At 39.7% G+C, this 24,925-nt stretch overlaps 1 protein-coding gene across 19 annotated transcripts in view; it reads left to right on the plus strand.

Moving 5' to 3' along the window:
• The window catches only part of RYR2 (ryanodine receptor 2), a 719,935-nt gene that overhangs the window by 289,929 nt on the left and 405,081 nt on the right, over window positions 1–24,925 (plus strand). For all 19 annotated transcript variants that reach the window (XM_075126918.1, XM_075126917.1, XM_075126921.1 and 16 more), the window contains 2 exons: window positions 17,432–17,506; window positions 22,360–22,516. In XM_075126918.1, the coding sequence (XP_074983019.1) occupies window positions 17,432–17,506; window positions 22,360–22,516 (232 nt within the window). The remainder of the gene's footprint in view (window positions 1–17,431; window positions 17,507–22,359; window positions 22,517–24,925) is intronic.

Raw genomic sequence — 24,925 nt, forward strand, 5'->3', positions numbered from 1 at the left:
ATCACTTAAGTCTCTGTTCTTTATTAATAAACATATTCTTAGTTTTACTATAAACCATCTCAGTGCTGTTATTTAGTAAAGAGTAAGTCCTAAGCTAACAGACTGGTGTGTGCTCTGTCTGTGTGGAGGCAGCAAACTTAATAATTTCTGTGAGTGCGCAGTAAGAAGGACTAGACACTGCAGAGAGGTGTGTCTGAAGAATTTGGGAATTGGGGTTCACTCCATGTTATCTGAAGGGCAAGATATAGCCTGTCAGAATCTCAAGAAGTTTGCTGGTGAGGTGTACTGACTGGTGTGGCAGGGATCTGGGGACACAGTCTAATTTCCAGCACAATTCACTCTTGCTGAGACAGAAAGGTAACACAATGGCTTATGGTTCTGGGTTCCTGATGAGAGCTTCACAGTAAGAGACGGAGGTTTTTGGTGTGGGGTAGGAAAATGCATCTCCTCTTTCATTCTCCTTGTGAGCTGGATTGGAAGAGACTATATTTTTTTGGCAGGACTTGAACTCCTAGTTCCACACTTGAGCACCCTTGACAGCAACTAGCTTTCTCTCAATCTCCCACCTCAGTATTGGCCTCTGCATTCAGCAATGATGAATAAGATATTAGCTGAATTTGTCTGCTTAAATGATCAGAAGTACAATAGTCAATAATACTGATGTTACATTTCCATCACTAGGTATCATAGTTAACACCTGAGGAGAATGAGAGATAGTTTATACCTTTCACAGTTGCCTGCCTGTAGACAAGTCAGACATCACTGCATTGGTTACACTCAGTTCACGTTTGGAAGGTTTTCTTCACAAAATATATTATTGCATACTCAAAGGAGTTACACTGGTGTAACACATTTATAGGGTGGAGAGTCAGGCCTGTAACATTTGTAATATGAAAGCTTAGATTCTGTGTTCATTTCTGTGGCTGGGGACAGATTCTGCAGCCAGTTGCAAGACTGTGCATTTGGCATGAAGTTTACAGATGCACTAATAGTAAGCAAATAGATTATATTGTTGTTTGGGAGGTGGGTGGGGAAGGAGGTTAAAGCTGTTGTTTTTTTTAAAAAATAAGTTAATTTATACACAACTATTTTCTGGTCTGTTTTTGAAGCTAACTTACCCTGATGACAAAACACAAAAATGTGGTGTGTGCCATAAAATAAATGAAAAAGTGAATGTTGGGATTGTTCATAGTTTCCAAGGTGAGAAGGGACCATTGTGGGATCTAGTCTGATCTCCTGTGTAACACAGGCCATAGAACTTCCCCGTAATAATTCCTAGAGCATGTAAATTAGAAAAACATCCAATTGATTTAAAAATTGTCAGCGATGGAGACCCCACCATGACTGTTGGTAAGTTGTTCCCATGGTTAATTCTTCTCACTCTTGACAATTTCCTGCTTACTTCCAGTCTGAATGTGTCTAGCTTCAACTTCCAGCCATTGGATCATGTTATACCTTTCTCTGCTAGACTGAAGAGCCCATTACATAGGCGCTGACTCTGGGGGTGCTCCAGGGCTGGAGTTTTTGTTTTAAGGATTCCCATGAATTTCAAATTTCTGCCTACACCCATGTGAAGTTTTATCCTTAACCAAAATGGCTGCCACCTTTCATTATAGGTCAGTGTGACTGAAATCAACAAGATGGCTGTCAACTGATGTTGTTTCTAATGTGGCTGAAATGAGGCTGTGACATGTGAGGGCCAGACAAGACACAAGAGAATGTGGAGGAGCAGGGATTAAGACTATGTGGGCAGCAGGGAGTTGGGATGTTAGGAAACTATGAGGTATCAAGGGAATGTGGGGGGCAGATTGAAAGGAATGCAGGGTGTGACATTCTATACCTTGGGGGAACATCCTGGAACCCCCATAGTCCTCATTTTTATATAATTGGGATCTTACGTATACAGCATGCCTTGTAAGGAATCAGGGGAAAGATTATGACCTGCTGAAAGTCATTTCTCTATCCATATATATATATTGCATTAATTAATTAATGCGTATGAAGTTATGAGAATTGTGCTGTATGGTCATTAAAACATGCTGTAAGTTGGGGAATCAGCCAGACATTTGCTCCCCAAAGGCAACAGCAAGGAAAGTAGCCAACACCCAGGTGGGGTATCAATCAACCCATCGACAACCATTGTCTAGCAAGGGAGCTACGATGCAATGTCTCACCTGTATGAGGCCACACCTTGCTCAACCTTGCTTGGGGAGACTTAGCAATGCCCCCAGACATGCCCAGACTTTTGTTTTCCGAGCATGTGGTCTGAAGCATAAAACAAATAGAGCAGACACATACTAGGCCCTTCTCCTGCCCCCACCTACGCTGCAAGCAACCAAGACACTGAGAAGAAGACAAGACTCCAATACAGGAGATTGGCCCAGGTTTAAGGAACAAACCTGTATATTAAGGACTGTGATATCCAATGGGGTGAGAAAAACTGCTTAATCTAATTGTTACCCAGTCTAATAGGGTTGAGAGTTTAGACTGCGTGGTTATATTTTATTTCTTTTGGTAATTAACTCTGACTTTTTGCCTATCACTTAAAATCTACCTTTTAATGGTAATAAATTTTTATCTTTACCGGAGGAAGTGCCCATCTTGAGCAGTGCAAGACGGTATATTCCTGAGGTACAGTGCTGGGAGCTGGGGTTGATTTGGCTCTGGTGCCTTTCTCTTTGTGATTCATGAACTGTTGGGGGCAAGTGAATATAAGAGGCAGGTGGGAGACAGCAGACTGTGGGAGGGACGATATGAGTAGGACAGCTACCTATCCTCTTTATTTAGTGAGGGATACAGAGGAATAGAGTGGTAGCTCTTCACATCCAGGATGATGGTAAGTGGAGTCCCTTCTGAGTAGAGCACAGGGAGGCCTGCAGTTTGGGCATCTACTTAAAGTTAAATTTTGAACCTGAGATGATCACACACAAGTGAGGCATGGCTGGCTTTTCCATGAATCCAAATGAATCCAAAAGTAAGCAGAAAAAAATAGAGTAGCTATTACTAATTATGGTGTTGAGCACCTTACGTCACAGCTGAAAAAACCCAGCATCTTGTAAGAGTAGCTCAGCACCTTGCAGGATGTAGCCTTAATGGGACCTGGACATCAGTGATTTTACGATTCAAAGAATTGTGTGTTTAAAAACCCCAAAATATATTAAATAATAAGATACAACAAGGCTAGCTGGTTTCCACAAAAGACGAATGCATCATTGATATGAAATTAATTGAAGGAAAGCAAAATATTAAAATTATACAAACTGATCTCATTTATAAAAGTCAGTGGGATCAAGATGTCACAGTAGCTACCAGCAGTCTATTCCCAAAAAAAACCTCAGAGAGCTTTACCAAATATACTTTGATGTATTATTTTCTCTTAAAACTTGAAAAGAATATTGCTTTGGAATAAAACCTGTTCCTCTAATATTCTTTATAACTGCAATGGCTGAAGGCAGCATGTCCAGTTAAAAATCATACAGTTTAAAAGCACATTTCTTCATCTCTGTGTTAGTGATAATTCCTTTGATTATTACAATAGGAACAAATTTTAATATCAGATATATTATATTTGGGGCGGGGGAGGGATAGCTCAGTGGTTTGAGCATTGGCCTGCTAAACGCAGGGTTGTGAGTTCAATCCTTGAGGGGGCCATTTAGGGATCTGGGGCAAAAATTGGGGATTGGTCCTGCTTTGAGCAGGGGGTTGGACTAGATGACCTCCTGAGGTCCCTTCCAACCCTGATAGTCTATGATATAGACTCATAGCCTTTATGGCCAGAAGGGACTATCATGAGCATGTAGTGTGACCTCCTGAACATTCAAGCTCACAGAACCTCACCCACCCACTCTTGTAATAGACCCATCACCTGTGGCTGAGTTACTGGAGTCCTCAAATCACGATTTGAAGTCTTCAAGTTACAGAGAATTCACCATTTACACTAGTTTAAACTTTTTACTTGTTTATGCTGAAATACTTTTGCATTTCTCTAACTTTGGACAATGAAAATTAATTAGTTTCTCTTTGTTTAAGACCCACTTCTAGTTGTTTTCACTTTTAGTTTCTCATGCATAAGCATAATGATAGAGTAAATAGGGTTGCCAACTGTCTAATTGCGCAAACCCAAACACCCTTGTCCCACTCCCTTCCCTGAGGCCCCATCCCTGCTCACTCTATCCCCCCTCCTGCCGTCGCTCGCTCTCCCCCGCACACACTCACTTTCACCGGGCTGGGGTAGGGGGCTGGGAGGGGGTGCAGGCTCTGGGCTGGGGAGTGGGGCCGAGGGGTTTGGAGTGTGGGAGGGGGCTCCAGGCTGAGCCTGGGGCAGGGGGCTGGGGTGCAGGATAGGGTGCGGACTCTTGGAGGGAGTTTGGGTACAGGAGGGGGCTCAGGAGTGGGGCAGGGGGTTGGGGTGTGAGCTCTGAGAGGGAGTTTGGGGGCAGGAGGGGCTCAGGGCTGGGCAGGAGGTTGGGGTACAGGTGGGGGTTTGGGGTGTGGACTCCAACTGGGTGTCACTTACCTTGGGCAGCTCCCAGAAGCAGCCGGCATGTCCGGCTCCTAGGCTCAGGGTTGGCCAGGCGGCTCTGTGCACTGCCTCTGCCTGCAGGCACCGCCCTTTGCAGCACCCGTTGGCTGTGGTTCCTGATCGATGGGAGCTGTGGAATTGGAACTCGGTTGGAGGGGGAGGGCAGCACGCCAACCGGACTTTTAGCGGTCTATTAAAATCTCCCAGATTGGTTTCAGTAGCCACTGGGAGATCAATTCTGATTCCGCGAGACTCCCAGCCAATCCAGGAGGGTTGGCAACTCTAATAGTAGAATGAAAATATATATTTATGTTTAAAGTGCTTTCATTCCATTTTTAAAATGTATTTCCAGAAATATTTCTATTGGACGTAAGTTTTGTGAAATATTGATTTTACAAAACCTGAACTTTGGGTCATATTTGACCCACCAGTGCATAGATTACAATTCTTTTCAAGGCCTCTGCATTCTGAAGACAAATAGTCCCAGGAAACACACTCTTAAATGCCCTTTACTTTTTCCATTCTTATTTCATCCCATTTCCTTGCATGGCCCATGTTTTACTTTAGACCCACTTTGCTATCTGCTACTTATTCCCCTTTCCTTAGCAGAATGTTTGGGCAGATGTCTGGTTTTGCATCCAAGATATTTCACATATTCATAATTTTACGGTGGAACTTATGCAGCTTGCAACAAAATAGGCCATTCCCTGAATGCAATTTGTTGAAGCGTGCAACTTGCAATAATTTCAACTCTTTTCTCTGATTTATTTCCCTCCCCTGCCATGTGCATTTCCCCCCCACTGTTCATAGGTATGATTTTCCCTGACTTTCTTTGCCTTTATCCCTAGGGAGTATTACAGTGTGTAACAGAAACATATTGTACTGTAGCAGTATTTGAGGCGCAGAATCTACTGTGAATATGTACTGATGGAAATAAAGAAGAAAAAGAATGGGTGAGATCCTGGTTCCAATGAAGTCAATGAGAGTTTTGCCATTGACTTGAACAGGGCCATGATTTCATGCATTCTTTTTTGTGCAGTCAGCATACAGAAAATGACCTTTTCACCTGCTGTCTAATTCAAGTCATCAGCATGATCTAAATATGATGTTAAGAATCTGCTGTGGCTAAATGGTTTCCTTACCAGCGTTTTTGAAAAAATTATAAACTCAAGTAATGGCTAGAGAATCCCTTCTTATCTTCTTCCTCTTTAAATTTGAGTAATTTGTTAACAATGTTTCTGAATCCTGTTTTTGGAGAATTGTCTGTAGCTCACGAAAGCTCATGCTCAAATAAATTGGTTAGTCTCTAAGGTGCCACAAGTACTCCTTTTCTTTTTGTCTGACACAGAAGCTTTAAAACATTGTTTGGATTCCAAGCAGCTTGAAATGGTCCCTGCATTGTGTTTTGTGTCTTCTCTTGAAATTGTAACACTGCATTTTTTCTTTATTTGTTGATTATAATTTTGAGGATTTATTTATGAATTCATAACATCCAGGGCATATCTAAAATTATTGTAATTAGGGGGCAAGTTGGTGTCTGGAGCAGACATGCACTGAATTGCTTGTGAGAAATTACATAGAATTGTTTTTTAATTAAACAGCTGAAAGCAAGATGCTGTGTTAATACTAAATTAAGGATGTACAGCTTTTTTTTTTTTTTTTTTTGAGAGTCAGGAAATACACATGTGTAAGATTCCTCCAGCAATGTTACTCAACCACATAACAGATGTTGCTATTTTTCTTGTTAACTGTACAACTTAATTATTTAATTTTATGTTTTTGAAGGTGTGTGATAAAATACACATGATGCGCAATGCGGCCAAGTTAGTGTTGTTGTAGAAATTTTAAATTTTGTGTTTCCTGACTCTCTTGTTTTGGAACTTTGCATGAATGTAAATGTGGATTTTTTGTATTTGTCCTTTTTAAAAACAAGCCAACCTTATACCACAAGTGTATGTTGAAATTGCTCTTGTTGTTTGTTAGCATGTAAAGATATTTCCAGTTAGGTTCTGACGTTGGGTTCTCATTATGATTGTATCATTATTTGTGTAGAGCCCAATGAAAAACCCAGCTAGGAACTCTGTTAACCTAGCGTAATAAACAGTTCCTGCCCCAATTTAGGTAAAACAGACACAACATCGAGAAACAAGATAGAATGCACATGCAGAAGGAAGTGAGTTACAGTTTTCAAACATTGTGTTAGAGCCACAGTTATTTTTTCCAGGGGTAGAGCTTGGTTGATTTCTTCATTGTTTTCAAAATCTTTAGTTGGAATTTTGTTAAATTGGGATTATGTAAATAGAAGAAAAAGGAAGAGAGAAGGGACAGAGGAAAGCAAGAGGACATTCAGCAGGGAAGGAAGGTGGGGAGCATGGAGAACCTGTGGAGTAAGCCTGAGCTGATGGGATTATAGGGGAGGGAGCAACAGGGAAGCAAATATCCACTCAGCACATGGAAATGTCCTGAGTCAGAACTGTGGAAATGTGGCTTGATGTGACATCACTGTTCCGCAATCCCTGCTTCTTGCCTTTGCTCCTGCTGGCTTGAGTTTCTGTAGCCCTGTGGGCTGGTTCTTCCTTGGAATTTCTTTGTTTGAGTCCACATGGCTAGGAGTAGCAGGGGGGAAGGTGCTGCCTGGGTCTTAGTATCTCCAGTGTAGGGGGGAATCAATCCTGTATAGTTCTGGGAGTTCCCAGGGGAAGGAGTAAACCTGGCTGTGCTTCATATCCTCTTCATGCTTTTGAATCTCCTAAGGCTATTGCTTATGTTTGCCCCTGCTGGCTAAAGAGTCTGTGTGGCTCTTGGGGCTGGCTCCTCCTTCCCTGGAATTCCTTTCTATCTTAGGCTACATGGCTAGAGATAAAGAGGGATGCCTCAGGGCTGCGGAGAAAGAGGATGAATTCCAACCTGGCTCCTGTTCTGCTTTGGCTGCAGACAGTGTTTTCTGCAAGATTTGGTTAACAAAATAACGTATCTAATTACATTATGCTGGCTGTATAGTTGCCGTGGGAAAAAATAGAAATTTACATTGTTTCAAAGGATTATTTGACATTTTCAGTATATTGCAGAATGCAGGAAGAATTTAGAGGCCTTAAAACTGGGGGAATGCATAACTTTTTCACACCTGCAGACATAGTGTTTCATGCCTTTAACATAGTGTGCATACTATGTTGTGGCAAATTGTTGGGAGACTTTTGGTTTGTGAGTCTTTCACTGAAAAGTAACAAATAGTTACAAATAGTCCTGCCTGAAAACTGTACCAAGAATCAGCAGGAGAGCAGCAGCCCCTGTGCTGGCCCAGCCTTTTAGTACTAAGGCAAAAGGGACGTATAAAAGGGTATGGGAGTTAATTAGGCTCTGCTAACATTTTAGCAGTTGCTCCATGAGCACATTCATATGTGACTCCTCAGTTAGTTATCTTTATGTATTTTTACATTTTTTCCTCTCAAATCAAGCAAGGGCACGACTGAGTATTCGGACTGTTTATCTGCACAATTTCAACTGTCAAGCATCAGGTCTGTGCGCAATAACCACGTCGTAAAATAAAAGTGTGAAGTATTTATTTTTCATCTTTTCCAGACTGTATTAACTCCCCTCTTCCCATCTGGATGAGCACATTTTCTTCATTGATTGAGTGAAGGACAAAGTTAACTTATAGCTCTCTAAGGACAATTGATCTTAATAGGAAGCCAATAAATGAATCAGTAAATCGATTAATTCAAAATCGATTTGACAGCGATATCACAGCATGTGAACACTGATAGCTTTTGGGGGAGGGTAGCTCAATGGTTTGAGCATTGGCCTGCTAAACCCAGGGTTGTGAGTTCAATCCTTGAGGGGGCCATTTAGGGATCTGGGGCAAAAATTGGGGATTGGTCCTGCTTTGAGCAGAGGGTTGGACTAGATGACCTCCTGAGGTCCCTTCCAACCCTGATATTCTATGATTGCTTATTCAGAAATATGGAAATCTCTCCACTGTGACCTTGAATTTCAAAATCATAACTGCTTTTTCTTCAAAACTAAAATTCTGAAAGGGACACTATGCTATAGGTCTTGGGTGGGGGAACAAAGAAAACAAAAACCCACCCAAAAATTATCTGTCTTTTGATTGGTAAGTAATCACTTTTCCTGTAGTCTGTCTGTGAAATCAGAGAAATACTCTTGCATATATTGTCTCAGGAAGGAAAGAATTAAGAGAGAAATTCCCTCCTATACTTGTCTTTTGTCAGTCCAACAAGGACTGATAGTAAAGTTAAAAGCAGTCAGCAAAGTTGAGGACACTTAATATAGTACTGGACTGAGAAACAGAAAGGACTTACATAGAGGGCTTCAGCCCTACAATAACTATATTATTATTCTTATTTTAATTGTTTTTCCCATCTTTGAATTTTGGGATCCAGTCTACAGCAGCATTATTGGTGAGATGGGTCACCATGCTGGATTCTCCAGCTCCTCTTTAGGTCCCAATTCTAAGGTGCTTATTATAAAAAATCACTGACTCATCACAAGACCATGATCATCATAATGAGCTAGAATTGTTACTCTTTGTAACGATAATAATTACCCTCTGAAAAGAATGAGCAGCTGTCTTTTATTACTAAGAAATATAAAATGGAATGCCAGTCCAGCACAGGGCACTGGGGAGGGAGTTTGATTTCAGTGGGGCTCTGTGCTGTGAGGTTTACCCATACAGTTCTCAGTGTAGGATTAGGACCTAAAATATTACAGATGACAAGTAATTTACTATTCTGACTGTTATATGCATTTTTAAAGTATCCTGCACCATGGGATTCTTCCACAAATGTCATATTATATAACACATGCCCCTGGGAGGGATCATGGATCTCCTGACTTCTACACAGGATCTCATTGGAGGGGTCAGGCTTCGGTTTGTCAGGAGCCTAAATTATCCAGTAGGAAAATTACTGTATTAAGAGTTGTATTAGGCTCAGCCTCATTTATTGGAAACTGGTTCAACAGCTCTGCCTCCCCTCCTTTTGAGGAGTACCTGGAATTCTCTAGTCTAAAGTGTTCTAGGTCCTGGTCAGTTAAGGATTTGCAAATGAGGTTTAGGACTTTCTGCTAGACTCAGAACTGGATAGGCAGTGTGTGAAGTAAAGAAACTCATATTCAAAGTGGCTGAACAGAGATTAGATCCTGTTGATACATTGTATAGTCAATTGCTTGATCACACTTTGGTTTGGTATGAAATATATTTAAAAGACCAAATAACCAATGCCATTCAGGTTTATTGCTAAAAGTCAATAATACTATAGTATAGGAAGAAAGGTTCAATAAGATACCAGTTTTTGGGAAGCAGTCTCATTCAGTGTTGTTAAATTCACCTTATACAGAAGGTGTGCTCCTGAAGTTATACCCCTAAAGCTGTTATTTTTTTTTTTAGTCAATGTGTTTACAGGTAAAAATGCATTGTGTGTGTCATCTGAAACTAGAAACTTTCCACTTTGTTTTTCTGGTACCATGGTGTTACCCTTATCTCTGTGTTCTGCACACATGCATTCCAAGTACCAAGGGGATGAAGGCACCCCCTTGGTTTGTACCAGCATAGAACACTCATGAATCTTCTCCTTTGCATTTGGGATATTCCAGTACTGGCCTGTGAAAGTAACTCCTTACCTGTTTCTATAGTAAACACCCATATGTTGTGATCCTGATTTACTTTTTCAGCTAATGCAAGGTGTTGTGGCATATGTAGCATAAGTGAACAGAATTATAGAGAGACATAAGCCAATTTAGGTTATGTAGCTGCTAGAAATGTTATATAGATATATAAAATTCACACCACATATATTAATATACCTATCTTAGCCTAGCATATATGGGTCAACAATCCAAAAAGGCAAATTATTTGTTACAGGTAATGGAACCTATATCAGTCTCTTTCAACTGTAAACATTTTCTTAGATATAGCATTAATAACTTCACAAATATGCACTGTACCCAGAAAAGGTTGATATCTGACACAAGGAAAGGATTATTTATGACTAAGGCTCGAGCTCCCAAAATTCACACTGACAAGTGACAATTTCTTTGATTTTTTAAAACCCCCCATAATCTTAAAGGTAACAATGTTGCATTATATATTCACTCAGAAGGACCCCAAGCTCTTCACACACTTTACCAGTGGATTCATAAACTAAACACAGAACAACTTGGTCCATCACTTAAGCGTGTAGCCACCTGTGTGTGAAATACAATGGCTATCTGAGTACATAGAAAACACGCAGCAGGTTTGAGCAGGGTATGAAGAGACTATCTTATATAATTGGCTTTTAAGTGTAACTTTGAATGTCATCATCTGAACTAGAATTGTGCCAGGACACCGACTTTATTAGACAGTTACAATAAACCCATGTTACTCTTAAATAAAATGACTGCCAATTCAAACTGAGATAAATAATCTCCTCTTGGGGTTTGGACTAGATGACCTCCTGAGGTCCCTTCCGACTCTGAGCTTCTGTGATCAGAAGTGTGGTAGAGAGCACAGTGTGGGCTTTCCTTCCACTTTCTAGTGCTCCAGAACAGAGGCAGTCGGTGTCTGCGCTGTCTCACTCCCAGAAGAAAAGGAGCAGCTATTGCCACAGGCAGTGCTCCATGCCCTAGAGGGTGAAATGAGGTTACAGCCATAGTTCCAACCTCCCTGTGCAGTAGAACTTCCGTGTTGGGAGGATACAAGCTATTTTTTTCCTCAAAAGTATAGCAAAGCTCATAGGTGAGCCTACCTCCTCCAGTGTCTCCAGAGTCATTACATCTGGTCTTGATCTCTGGAGGCATAAAACCTCCAGCCACCTTTACGTAGGCAGTATGCCATCCCCTAGTGACCCCAGTATGGTTCTTTTTCTAAGAACTATAACTAAGCCCTTGAAGTTTATTTTATTTATTAATCCATTTATAATCCCTGCAAAGCACCATGCTGTTATGCATATAAAACTAAAAGAAAATTGTTAATTAAAAATATGAAATAAAAAGGAAAGCTGTTTAGATAAGATCTTAACATTTTTGACACTGAGAAATAAAAAGAAAAGCTGTTAACATTTGTGACATCTAGATTTGTTTCAAATATTTTGGTTGTACTTCATTATCTCCTCACAGTATAATTTAATATTTGCTTTTTATTGAATCAGGTAAATTTCAACAATATCAAAATGGAATAGATTATCTCATTTAGTGCCCTGCATTGCAGTTAGTGAATTTAATTGGTGTGGCTGCTGTGTCCCCACACTGCTCTGCAATATTGTAATAAGAATATGAATTGGCTCATGGTTCTCTGGGGGAAGTTGGTATACAGTAATCTATTTTTAACCCATGTAATTAATTCATTATTGTAATTGGATATTCAGTTGTCTTGCTGCCTTTTTGAGATTTACCAATTGTCATGAAGTGCAAACTCCTGCTGTGCATCTCACAAAGATAAGCACAAGTGTGTTAGGAATCAGCAAGTGGGAACATGATTAATTCTGGTTAGCCCCTACTTTTGTGTCCCAGTAATGTCACTTACAGCCAAGAATTGTGCAGTGTGGAGCCAAGAATTGTTCAGAGAGCTGAAGAACAGAGGAAAGGATGAGCTGTCCTTGGTGCTGTAGTTACAGTATGTGAACTCCAAGGAATTAGTGAGCAAATTAGCAAGTTCTAGGCCCTAGTGACTTTGTATTAGGAGGAATTAAATAGATTAATGTCATGATCAAGAAGAACTGGTTGTGTTAGGCTTAATAAACAGCCATAGGTCAGACAAAAGACAGCTTCATTATAGTGTGTAGTATTGTTGTAGCTGTGTTGGTCCCAGGATATTAGAGAAAGAAGGTGAGTGAGATATCTGTTGTTGGACCAACTTCTGTTGGTGAGAGAGAGACGCTTTCAAGCTTGCACAGAGCTCTTCTTCAGGTCTTCCTAGAGCTCTGTGTAAGCTTGAAAGCTTGTCTCTCTCACCAACATAAGTCGGTTCAATAAAAGATATTACCTCACCCACCTTGTCTCTCTAGCTTCGTTATACAGACTAACTGAACAAGCTAAAGATCTGTAGTAAAGATGAACGTCAGACTCTTGAGGACTCTGAGTTTATTACAACTATGTTCTCTTGAAATAAAAATGCCTAATGGCATGGGTCTCTAAGCTTAGAAAAAATATTTAAAGGGTGTATTGGAAAAAGGAAAGGAAAATGGCAGGAGTGTTTTATGGAGTGCCTCACTGGGGAAGAGGAATGTATTTTGTGGCCCTGACTATACTCTCTTTCTCCTCTTTTAGGGAGAGGAGCCTGGCTTGTTGTGTGGGCTCTTGCCCCCTCTTCATTTTCTGTTGCCATTATATTTGTCTGTATTTATCAGATTATGAATAATATAAACTATTGCAGGATTTGTTTCTCTGTACTGCTCTTCACTTAGTAATATGAATCTTTATTGCACTTAACAACGTATATTTTTGTTTTCTCCATTATTCCAGTGTGAATCTGAAATAACTCCTTAGTATCCAAAGGAATTATTACAGATTTGCACAGGTGTAACGGAAAGCAGTGAGTGTTTTATCCCAGTAATGTCACCTGCTGTTAAGGGTTACTGTAAAAACTCTGGGTCTCCTTCAGTAAGGATTAAAATGTAATGAAACACAGTTCATTTGGACTCTGAACTGCTGTAAGTACTAGATAAATGGTAGTAATGGGGTACATCAAATGGAACAACAGTGAAAGCCACTTTGATATAAAGTAAATTCTAATAATTATTTTCTGGGGATGGAAGAAGGTAACAGATGAAGATTAGACTTCATGTTAACGCACACACATCTGTTATTTGTCTAACATTCTAAGTTTCAAGCCAAATTCTGCCTATCTGTGTAACCTTGTTGATTTCAGCAAGGTTGCACTGATGTAACTGAAGATAGTAGCTTCTTAGTTTTATATATGCTACAATTTAAGAAAAGCTAAATCTACTTTGGAAGAAATAAAATTTGTTTGTTTGGCCACAGATTTCACTCTGCCTTTGTTTGAAACCAAACAGCAGTGTGATGAGGAGTTTACCCCACACATGCTGTGAAAGTATTAATATGGATCTGAGAGGCCAATTAATCTGCCTGTTGCACCTGGAATGTGGGCCTAGCCTAATTAGAAACAAAGTCCAGCTAGGGGAAATCAGGGCTTGTTTCCCTAAAGAGCTGGGTGAGCCCAGTTGGGAGGAGGAAAGTTGGAGGTGAGGGAGTTCACTTTCACTCTCTCTGAGGAACTGCCTGGAAGTCTGAGGAAGAAAAAGGGGAGAAGACCAGACAGGTTTCTCTAGGGGCTAGCTGGAAGCCCAGTTGGAGCCTCCCTGAATACATGACTATGGGGAGAAGTGGGCCAGCCCCTGAATGATGTGGTGGATTGAGGGACAGAAGAACAGTCTAAAGCAACAGAGGCATGCCTGCAATGAGGTGGCTGGCTGCTGAGTCCAGCCAGGCTGACGGTTTAGATTTTGTATATATTACTTGAGTACTTTGATAAAGGACTCTTGGACCCAGAAGGGGTAGAACTCTGTAAAGTAGTCTGGCTGGAGGGACAGGGCACTCCTATGGCTGGAGTAGGCCAAAGGACAGTCTGGCAGGGAGGGGGAAAATTGAGGCAGAGCTGCCACAACACCACATCTGGTCATAATGGGGTGGGTTGGGGTAGCAACTTGCTGCAGACAGTTATGAAGTGAGGGAGACTGACTGTAGAATTTCAGTGAGTCCTCTGCCACAGCTGAGAAGGTAGTGGCATCCCTGCTCCTCTCTGTAGACTGGGAGTTAGGGGTGACAGCCACCACATCTACAAGGTAGTTTTCTTAGATGATCCGAGGGTTGGATAGGACCTGTTCTTCTTGTGCCTAGACTAGTGGGGACTTTATTTTACATTAGCTCTGTCTACTCCTCACTCTCACACGCCAAACAAATACCCTCCTAATTCCCAGATATAGGGCTTTGAGTGTTCATTATTGTACATATAGCATGCCACCCTTTCTCTTGAATAAATTGACTGGCCATGGAGCAAGTATTCCTGGCTTTGGGAGATTTTTGTGTGTGCTTTGTTTAGAAGTTCACATTGGGCAGAGAAATTATATTTCTAATGTTAAAAAAATAAACTTTCATTATTTGGCCAATCTGTTATTTACTTTTGTCTGTGCCTATCCTGTAGCTTTCTCTTCTTAAATGCAGATGGTGCCCTGAGGGTAGCTCTCTTTGTATTATGGAGTTACTCATTCTTTCAGGGTAGAAGCACTCAGTTTCACTTTGCAGTCCTGCAAAGCATTATTCATAGACAAGCTACAGCACAAAGAGAGATTACTCCATGGTACCATATTCATTCATAGAAAATGGGTGAGAATGTGCTAGAAACTATTTTCCAGTAAGAGGCTGCTAAATACTGTATTTACATTTCCCAGTTTTTTCCCTGTAGCCTGCTTTCCTCTCCCATTAGCCTCCAAATTCCTCCCAGGTGAGCATTCCAGGACTCATCCTTCCCGTTAGTGGGGCAGCCAGTGGCTTTAGGCCCTTAGGATATCTGAATGATCTTGAGGACGAAAGAGGATGTACGTTGACATAAAACAAATCAGTTCAACCATAAAGAACCCATTCTTTCAGTTTCACTCCATGTATTTCTAAAGGTATTTTAAATTACACTGGTCTGGGATTCATTATATATTCCATCCTGGATCATTGCCAAACAAATACCTGTAGAGTATGAGATTAGTGCCATATTTCAGGCTTTCCAACATTAGAAATAATTTTGTCTCCTGCAGGTTTCAGGATATCACACAGAGTTCACTGAGTTCACACACATTTTAATGGCCTTCTAACTGCTAGAACAAGCCTTTATACTATTCGAAAGAAAGAATTCCAACCACATATAGCATCAGTCTTGAATTTTGGTATTTTGTGAAATGTCAGCTAATTTTATAGGGAAATAAGCAAAAGGCTAATTAAGAATTTTATGATTTTAAACAGTGTGTGGCTGCTTATGTGTTGTTTAGTAGAGCCTCTGTTGTGGTAGGCCATGTACAAAAAAAGAACAAAACATGAAATCATGGTACCTGACTTGGAGCACAGGTTTTCAGAATGTTTATTGTGCTCTTGAGGGTTGATTTCAATAAAAGTTTAAGATTTAACTGGCACTGTTGTTCCCTCTGCAGAGACGTCTGAGAGCTTGTTGGAGGCCCCTCATGCTGTTGCTGATAAGCTATTCCTGCAACAGACCCAGGAAATTAAATATAGAAAATATTAGACTTGATGGTGAGAAACCAGCACAGGGTTTTATCCAGTGCAAATGTTTTCCAGGCCTTACACCTTTTCCAGGCATTACATCAGGACTCATGATCAGTGATATTACTTTGATGTAATATTGTTTTTTCATGCAGTATGAAAGTATTAAGCCAACTACAGCTCTATGAAAAATGCCACGTACTGACATAGGCAAACTTCTGAATATATAAGTTCAGATACAATATGGCAAAAGTTTCTTTTGCTTGTCATCTGGTTCATAATATTTAAGAAGCAATCTGCCTTGACATAAATGAGCTTTAATTCTTTTTAACACCTACAGTTGATAAAGAAAAAAGCTTTTAGGATGATCCAAATTATTAAAATAATTGATATGTTCTCATAAATGGAACAGTGTTAAAAGGATCAGTGTCAATCTGTACTTGGGGGGAGGGGATGGGGGAAGAAAAGGAGCCCCTGCCAGAAATCAAGGCCAGATCTCAACTTGTGCATATTGTCAAAGATCTATTAAAGTCAATAGAACTCTGACTGTATATGCCAGCTGAAAGGCTGGCCATGACTACTTAAAAATATCATCCCAGTCCTTACTCAGGCAAACCATCCACTAATTACAATGTATATAGTCAATGGGAGTTTTGCTTGAGTAAGAACTCGCAAGATCAGGTCCATTGTTTGGCTCATCAGCAATGCCATCCTAACATATTGCGTAGATCATACTAACAGACGAACAAGCAAATGGTTAAAAGCCTATTTCTAATTTAGCTATAATCCCATTTTTAAAAAAACAAACAAAAAACCTGGTGTGAAATCCTGGCCCTACTGAAGTCAACAGAACTCTTTGACCTTGAGAGGGCCAGGATTTTACCCCCAATGTTAAGGAACTGCCCATACACCTTTTCTTGAGGTAGATGCGCACAGAGAGGAGACTGACTGTGCATGGATCTTGGAAGGAGTTATCTGGGTCAGTGATTTTTATTTGAATTTACACAAAGCATATTTTGCTTCTATTTTGAGTTACTTTTTTCTCACATAATTTGAAACCTCATTCATCTAGGATGTCAATAATGTGGCTCCCTCTGTTTAACTTGTTTCCCCAACATTTTAGCTTTATCTTTTAGCCCTGGATTAATATTTTAACATTTGCTCCTCTTATGCTTTATTTGCCTCCCGTTGACGCCTTGGAGTTGGAATTAGTCCTTCCTTATCTTCAAATAAGTATTTTGGCACATTTGTAACTTCTTGTGTTATTCTGTTGTTTTTAATGAGAAATTCGAACACCACCATCTTACTTCTGGTTTTGAAATATCTATTTTAGTGTTGAGTTTTGCTATTCAATGTTTTAATCTTCAGATTATATATTTTTTCCCCTGGCAAATTGATTCTTAGAAACACTGAGGTTTACATTTTTGAATGTGGTATAAATGTGATAGTGGAAAGAAATGTTTGATAAAATTATGCATTTTAAAAACAAAATAATGTATATGAACAAGTGGATCAGAACATTTAAGGGACAAGTTATTTTTGAGTTTGATAACCATAATTGTTAAATAACAGTTAACTGGATTGTCTTGGACCTTGAAATTAAAAATCCTCAATTAACCGAACAAATTGAAAGTTAAAGAAGAGATATCAGAATTTTCATCTCAGAACGTTGCTTTGTTTGATTTACAGAACTGTCCATTATGAAGGTGGTGCTGTGTCGATTCATGCTCGTTCCCTTTGGCGACTAGAGACTCTAAGAGTTGCGTAAGTAACAATATGCAAAGAAAAAATATATACAATATAATCAAACTCGATCAGCTGTATGACTTCAGTCAGAGTAGGGTCAGTCTCTAAGTCAATAGCACAGTAGGTAAAAACTAGAAGCAAACATGAAAGCCCTGAGTCAGCAAGGTACTTAAGCGTGTACTTAACTTCAAGCACATGAATAGTTCCACTGTCTTCACTGGGACTACTTGTGCTTAAAGATAGGTGTGTGCTTAAATATGTTGCTGAATCACATCCAGGTTCTATTATTCTGTTTTAATTTCAAATATTTGTGGTTTTATTTTCCCTTTTCCAGTCATTTATGGTTATGGACAGCTCCTGCATGGTGGTCATATTCCAATAAGATTTTATGTTACTATGCTTTGTCCCCATAAATTTCTGATGCATTTTAAAAAGCCCCAAATAAACCGAAAAACTCGCACAAAAGTATGATGTAAAGTTGGATTGCTTGCTGGGAATTGTGTCTTATTTAGCTGTGACTGTAATATACAAGCATGCCTTAAAGTTTCACTCACAAGTATGCAGTTATGATAAAATGTGAAGTGACAAATTATCATTTTAGAGACTAAATGACAATAGCTGTGGGGAAATGTTACACTCTAATGATGTTGTTTAATCTGTGCATGCCATTTAAAGGGATGATGTTAAAAGACGTTGAATATATATATATAAGGGGAATGGAAGGATTTCCCTCCACTCCCCTTTAGTTGCTTTTGGACTAAATTGTGCTTGAGCAACAGCAATGAAACCATGAGAGAATAGCTGCCTTTTTGTTTCCCAAACCTTTCTCTTCACATGTTTCAGGGTAGTATTTTACCATCAGTGTGTACCACCTGGCAAATAATGGAACAGGAACAGTGAGTTATGTTACAATTTGATAGTCTTATGGCATAACTGACAGGCAATGTGTACAGACTGCAGGTTTAGAGAACTTGTCAGAAGAATCTGCAATACAATCAGCCCTGACAGGAGTAATCTTTCTTTACAAGGAACATGACTGTTACTATCAAAATGTTAAACTTTTTTTTTTTTGGGTGGGACATAATTATTGCCAAATTTCAGATGTATTATTTTGTTACCAAAGGTGTCATCTTATAACTTTCCAGCTGGTGCTAAATAGACAAATTTATGTGCATCAGTGATTAGAAGTAAATTTTGAATGTATCGAATTGGACACATGATTTGTGACAAATCAGTCTAATCTGTATATATGTTTGTTATTACTACTATACAACACTATATTGTGCAACATTTACATGTTTAACAAATAAAGACTAAAATCTGTTTCCTGTCCTGAAAATCTCTCTATCAATGACTCAGACCTGCAAACACCACAATAAGTAGTGCTGATTAGTGAGAGTAAACCCAACATTTTACATTCTAGGACTCCAATCTTGTAGAGATTTATGCACATACCTAGCTTTATCCCATAGAAGTCATGAGGCTACTTAGATTAATGTCTTTCCAGGCTTGGACTGTAAGATGTTTTTTTTTGCGGGGGCAAGGCTTGCTCTAGTAAGTAGTATACTACACGGTTTTGTGTGCAGATATGGTCACAGAGTTTCCTGGTACATTAGATGGAGTAACATAATATGCATGTGCATTCTTACACATTCTTGAAACTTTCGGAAAGGTTACTTGAATCTGGGAGTTTTTATGATTCAACATAGAGGAAATATACAACAGCCCAGATTTATGCATGTTTCCACTAATATAAACCCTGGCACAGGCACCTGGATATTGAAAGTCCAGTAGGGAGGGAGGTTGTGACAACAGAAAGTGGACTCAGTATTTCCTCTGAGAAGAGAATAGGAGAGGAAGGCTTGGACAGAGCAAAAAGATAGGGTTTAGGCAAAGAATTATCAGAGAGGGAAGGATAGCACGGGCTATGACTAGAAAAGGAAAGATCAAGTGGTGGATGGAAATGAGAGAAAGGCCTAAGTAATTGCAAGGAAAATACATTGGAATTGGAATAGCTTAGTGTTCCTTTTATGGAACCTTGAGCTCTTGAAAGATCTTGTTTTATGCTATTCATCTTGTCTTTAGAAGAATATTTCTTAATAAGATTGGTTCTAAGACTATTATTGCTATTGGTTCATAAATCAACACCCCCTCTTTTTTACAATTGTGCAAGCCCTGGCACCAACCCATCACTGTTCCCCAGTCCTACTTCCTTTTCCCAATTTCTCTTTTTTCTTAAAATCACTGTCTTTCCTCCTCTCCACCCACTACAACCTGGAACTTGTGCTCTGGCTGTCCAGCTTCCTCCCCCAGACTATGCTGATGGGATTTTCCATATAATTTTTTCCATACAATTTCCATTCTTGTTTTTGAATTCTCTTCACTAGCACAGAACCCCCTGAAGCATTGCACAGCTTTGATTCCGTAGCCAGTCTCAATGTAAATTCACACCAGACTGTTAGGAATCTTTTGTACAGAGCAGCTGGTGGTAGCGTTTATCATTGTTTTGCCCACAGTAGTCTGTGGGCTTGAGTCTGTTATGCTAAAGCGCTTTTATGCCATTCTGGCTGTGCAGAGGGGGCCTTTAAGTGGTCAGAAACAGCCTGCTCAGAATATTCACTACCCAGAAAGCTTCCTCAGTGGTTAGAGCTAGTGTAAGGGCAGTGCACGCTCTGCTGCCATCTCTCAAGGGCAAATTGGAAGTGTGGTTGGAGTGTATTACACTTCAGCTATTCTCTTCTTCCTATAGTCCATAATGGTCATGTGAAGCAGAGTGTAAGTTAGAGCAGCCCTAGTCTGCTCTAAGGTAGGCTCCTGCATGGCTCCATAATGAGGAACGCAGAGATATTCAGCCACTTTTGCCTTCCCTGGCCCAAGTGCTGCAACTCAGTGATCACTGAGACTCAGGGCCTGGGTCTTTATATGGTTGAATGATGGAATCTTCATGCCAGCTGCAGTAGTATGTATTGGATGTGTTTTGGTAGTGGGTGCTCACCTTGCCATATAAAAGACTTAATGGGGGGGAGTGCATTTATGGGATATAAATCCTCCTTCCCTCCCCACCTAAAAATCTCACAGCAGAGTTCAACATTTTTACTGTCATTTAAAAAAAAAAAAAGAGTAGGCGACAGAAATAAACCCTGTCTCTCTAGTGTGTTTTAAAACAACCAAGAACCTCCCCAATTCTTTAAGAAAATGGAAGCCAAGAGGTTACTTATATTGTGAAAATGGCTGCCAAATGTGTTTTCAGGATTTACACAGACAGTATACCTAGTACTTATGAAGAGGTGCTTAAACAAATGGATATTTTTATTGCACAGATAATAGTCTAAATCTGTTACACTAGTCTACAGTGATAATGACGTATGTGATGTGCCTTGAATAGGACCTAGGCTAGTGTACAGATGCATATGAAACACATACAGGGAAAAACTTTTAATTTGTTTTGGAATTTAATTTGTTTTGTAATGTGCTTGGGCTCATTCTAAAAGTACATACGAATTTATATAAAAACAAAAAGGGGCAATGCAAGCTTCTGATATGTGGGATAATTTAGATTTAGTTGAAATAGAATATCTGTAGGTTCACCAATACCAGTCAGTGATATTTGACCCATAAATGATGAGTTTGAGCTGTTTCAAACAAAATGGAATATTCTTTATTTGTATTGTGATAGTACCTAGGAGCCCCAGTCATGGACCAGGACCCCATTGTGCTAGGCACTGTACAAACACAGAACAAAAGAATGGTCCCTTCCCTCCCAAGTGTCCACTCTAAGTAAAGTTTGAGAGCTCCTATGAGAGAAAGCTGATGGAGGAGTACCTCGACACATTTGGAGTACAGCCAGGAGATTAGTACAGGAGGCTCAGTCTGAAGCAGGGAGTTGGAACCCTGCTCTTTCTGTGCCTCAATTTGAAGTCCACTGTGAGTGGAACTCCAGGGTGGGAGCATCCCTTCTTCTTTCCCTTTATCTCCTGCAGAATGTGAAGCATATGGGCAGGCTCTTGTTGTTTGGTTTTATAATCATTTTGTGAGCACTGTATCTGAGGGCACAGACAGCTGAGCAGAGGAGTGATCTGGGAAGCTCGGTGAACTTAGCTACAAGTGGATAAAATGTTGAAGTGAGGACCTGGTTGGTCTTGGCTCATACTTTGGAGTTGAGATCTCCTCTCCTGGATGCAACAGGGTATCTGTAAAATCCTCTAGTTACTGAAATCCATCTGTGAATTATTTCTGTTTTTCTGTCAGTAAGCAGCCATTTCTGCAACATCTGAATTTTATTTTGTAACGAAAGGGGACTAAACTTCCTCTCAAATATCCCACTGACAGCTTCCTTTCATTATACCTGAGAGGACTTCTCTTGAGCTATGGCAGAGTGGCACAGGGGAGAGGCACTGCATATGCAGGTTTCAAGCCATTCGGATGGTATTTCCTTTTGTCAGTGCAGAAAATACAGCTCAGAGAAGTAATCTTTTCCACCAGTGAAAAGATTAAAAAAAAAAAAAAAAGAACCTGTTAAACTGTACTGATGGTGTTCTTGATTCTAGTCAAAGCCTCCTGTCTCCACTTCTTTGGGACTGGAAAAAGTCATAATTCATTTACCTTTTTCTTTTGTCATAATACTTTTTATTAACAGGTTAATTTAAACATGAGTTTATTGTACCTCTTGGAGTGATACCGCGTCAGATAGCCAAAAACGTTGTAGCTTTTTCTGTTAATACTGTACTATGACGGGTGGACTTTGACATTCTGTGCCAATGATTTTGCAACTAATCTGAATAATAATGAATCTTTAAATATGTTTGTTTGGTCTAGAACATTAAATTTTAAACATTTTGTTTAAGAATCCTTCTTTGAACTTGCTTTATTAGGTGGAGTGGAAGCCACATTAGATGGGGACAGCTATTCAGACTAAGACATATAACAACAGGGAAATATTTAAGCCTCATGGATGACAAGAGTCTTCTTCTTACGGACAAAGAGAAAGCTGACGTGAAATCTACAGCATTTTGTTTTCGGTCTTCCAAGGTACAAAACAAATGCAGCATTAATGTGCCTGGCAATGTTTGATTTCTCTTTTAATGAGCATTCAAATACATTTAGGGAAAAAATAGAGAAATGAATGAAGTGAAGGTGCTACCAAACATTCAATTGCGTTTTTATCCCTGTGGGCCTCTTCTATTATCTGCTTCTGTATTCAAGCTTTCAGTTAGCCCAGACTCAATGCTGCACCTTAGGCTTTCTATGAACTGAATTACGTTTGTCCGTTCCTTGTGGCATTTATACATCTTCCACTATATGACTTAGCTGAATCCTTCCTATTTTTCTACCTTTTCACTATAAATAAGGAAATTCAGAATAGTAGAATTAATTCCAAAAAGCTATATTACATTATTTCCCTTGGGTAGTGCTGCTTGGTGGTTTTGTTACTCTGCTTACCCACTTATGAAAAATCTCCAGGTGTCTCTAACAATTTTTCTGGGAACTTCCGTAGTTCTTTCACTGTTTTTACTTCGTTTGGTGAGATGAGAGGCAGTTACATGATTGTTTCTTTTAAATTAAATGAAGAAATCCGTTTTATTGAATTAAACGATTTATCTGTGAATCTAATCTACATTTAGGTTAGCTGAAATTATGTATTCAGCATTTTCGTTTAAAATTTTTTGTAGGTACTTCAAATTAGGGAAGTGTACATTTTTTGTGTAGTGAGTGAACAGTTTAAAATGTGCTATGATTCAATTTGTGTTTGCAGTTGCAGCCTAATATCAGTGAAAATTTTCGTTTTCCAAAATTAGTACTTTTGTTAGTTTATCCTTTACAATGTTTGCTTTTTGTTACAAATTTTAACAATTGTATTAACATTTCTGTGGGAATTTTCCTTAGACATTGTATAGTTTCTTCCATTGTACACTAAGGGTCATAAACAATAATTAGGCACCTGAAATTGGGTATATATTTTTTGTGTAATCTGGCGTTGGGGATTTTTGGTGGCTAGATCTGGTGGCTATAGTTTGGGTGCTCAGACAATGGCTTTCTCTCTCCCAATTAGAAAAACATAGTGAAAAAGAGCACTGTGACAGTAGAATCCTCAGACATGGCAGGAAAAACAGTGAAATCCTGTTTATACAGAATTCTTAGGGGAATGCTCTAAAGCTTCAGATACATGATGATGATTTGGGTGGAGGGGAAGCTAGCTTGTGGGCTTTGAAAAAGTTACACTCTGGTTTGAGATCCTCCTCTCTGCTCTTGCCCCTTTTTGCCACTCTAGACATTTTACCCAGAGAAAGGGGTCCTGTGGTCTGATCCTGTATTCCTTACACGGGCAGAAATTCCATTTAATTTAGTAGAAGATGCACGTGTGTGAAGGCTTCAGCCTAGGAAATGCTTCACGTGTCTTGATTCGTTAAAGTACTCTGCTTGTTGAGGCATTTTAATCTTTGAGTTTCTAAGAATTACAACATCCAATTTCTTGAGATCTACTTCCTTTATTTTTAATCCAAGTGTTCAGTAAGCTTGCATCAGTTGTTATGAATGCAGTGTTTAAAGTAGTGGTAGTTAGTAGTGGTTTTTAAGCTATTATTTGAGAGGCAACCCAACTTCTAGAATCTTTGGAGGCCTCAGGCCAAAAGTTTTGATAATCTGTTATGTTAAAGAGGAGCATTTATCATTATTACCGTTACTGAAGGGCAAGACTGTGGCCCATCTTATGTGCTGGCTGAAGAGACCAGTGGGGACTTAACATGTTCTCTTGTGCTTGTGTTGACTATTACTGCTTTCTGGCAGCAGGGGGAAATTGGCTCCTCATATTTTACATCCCTCCCACTTCATGTAGGTGTGGGGGAAGGAGTCGTAACTAGGAAAAATCTGCAATCTGTCTCTCTAATTATAGTGGCACACTGGGGAGGATATGCTGCAGCTGGTATAGACCTGGCACAATTTACTCCTTCACAGGAGCAGTAGGGTGAACACAAGGCAATTGTGACTCCCCTAGTCAGTCTCCTTCTGGGGCTGCTTCAGGGACAGCCCAACAACCTGCTGGAAAAGTCACATTGGGAGATGACCTCTGACTTGATGTTAATTTTGTGATCATCAAAATCCATTTTAACTATAGACTGTGGAAAAGCTTGGGGAAAGACCATAGGATGTCTGCACTTAATTGCTGAAAATGAATTCATTACACTTAGTTTGCAACTCAGAACTTGTTAAATTAGTGTCATGTTTTGCTGTGAAATAGAGTTGTCAGGCCTCAGATTTAGCAGTGGGGGAAAAATTAACCCAAAGTTTACAGATATCTTGCTCGATGGTATCAAACTTAAGTGTGGTCAAATCATAGCTATCCTAGAATGAGTTCTTTAGAGGAGGGAAGTCTGGAGTCTCTTTCCCCTGAATTGGAGAAAGCAGCTGAAATTTTGCTCTGTGCTCATGAGCCTGTAATAC

This window comes from Caretta caretta, chromosome 3 (assembly GCF_965140235.1).
Source record: "Caretta caretta isolate rCarCar2 chromosome 3, rCarCar1.hap1, whole genome shotgun sequence".
In the NCBI taxonomy this organism is placed as follows: domain Eukaryota; kingdom Metazoa; phylum Chordata; order Testudines; family Cheloniidae; genus Caretta; species Caretta caretta.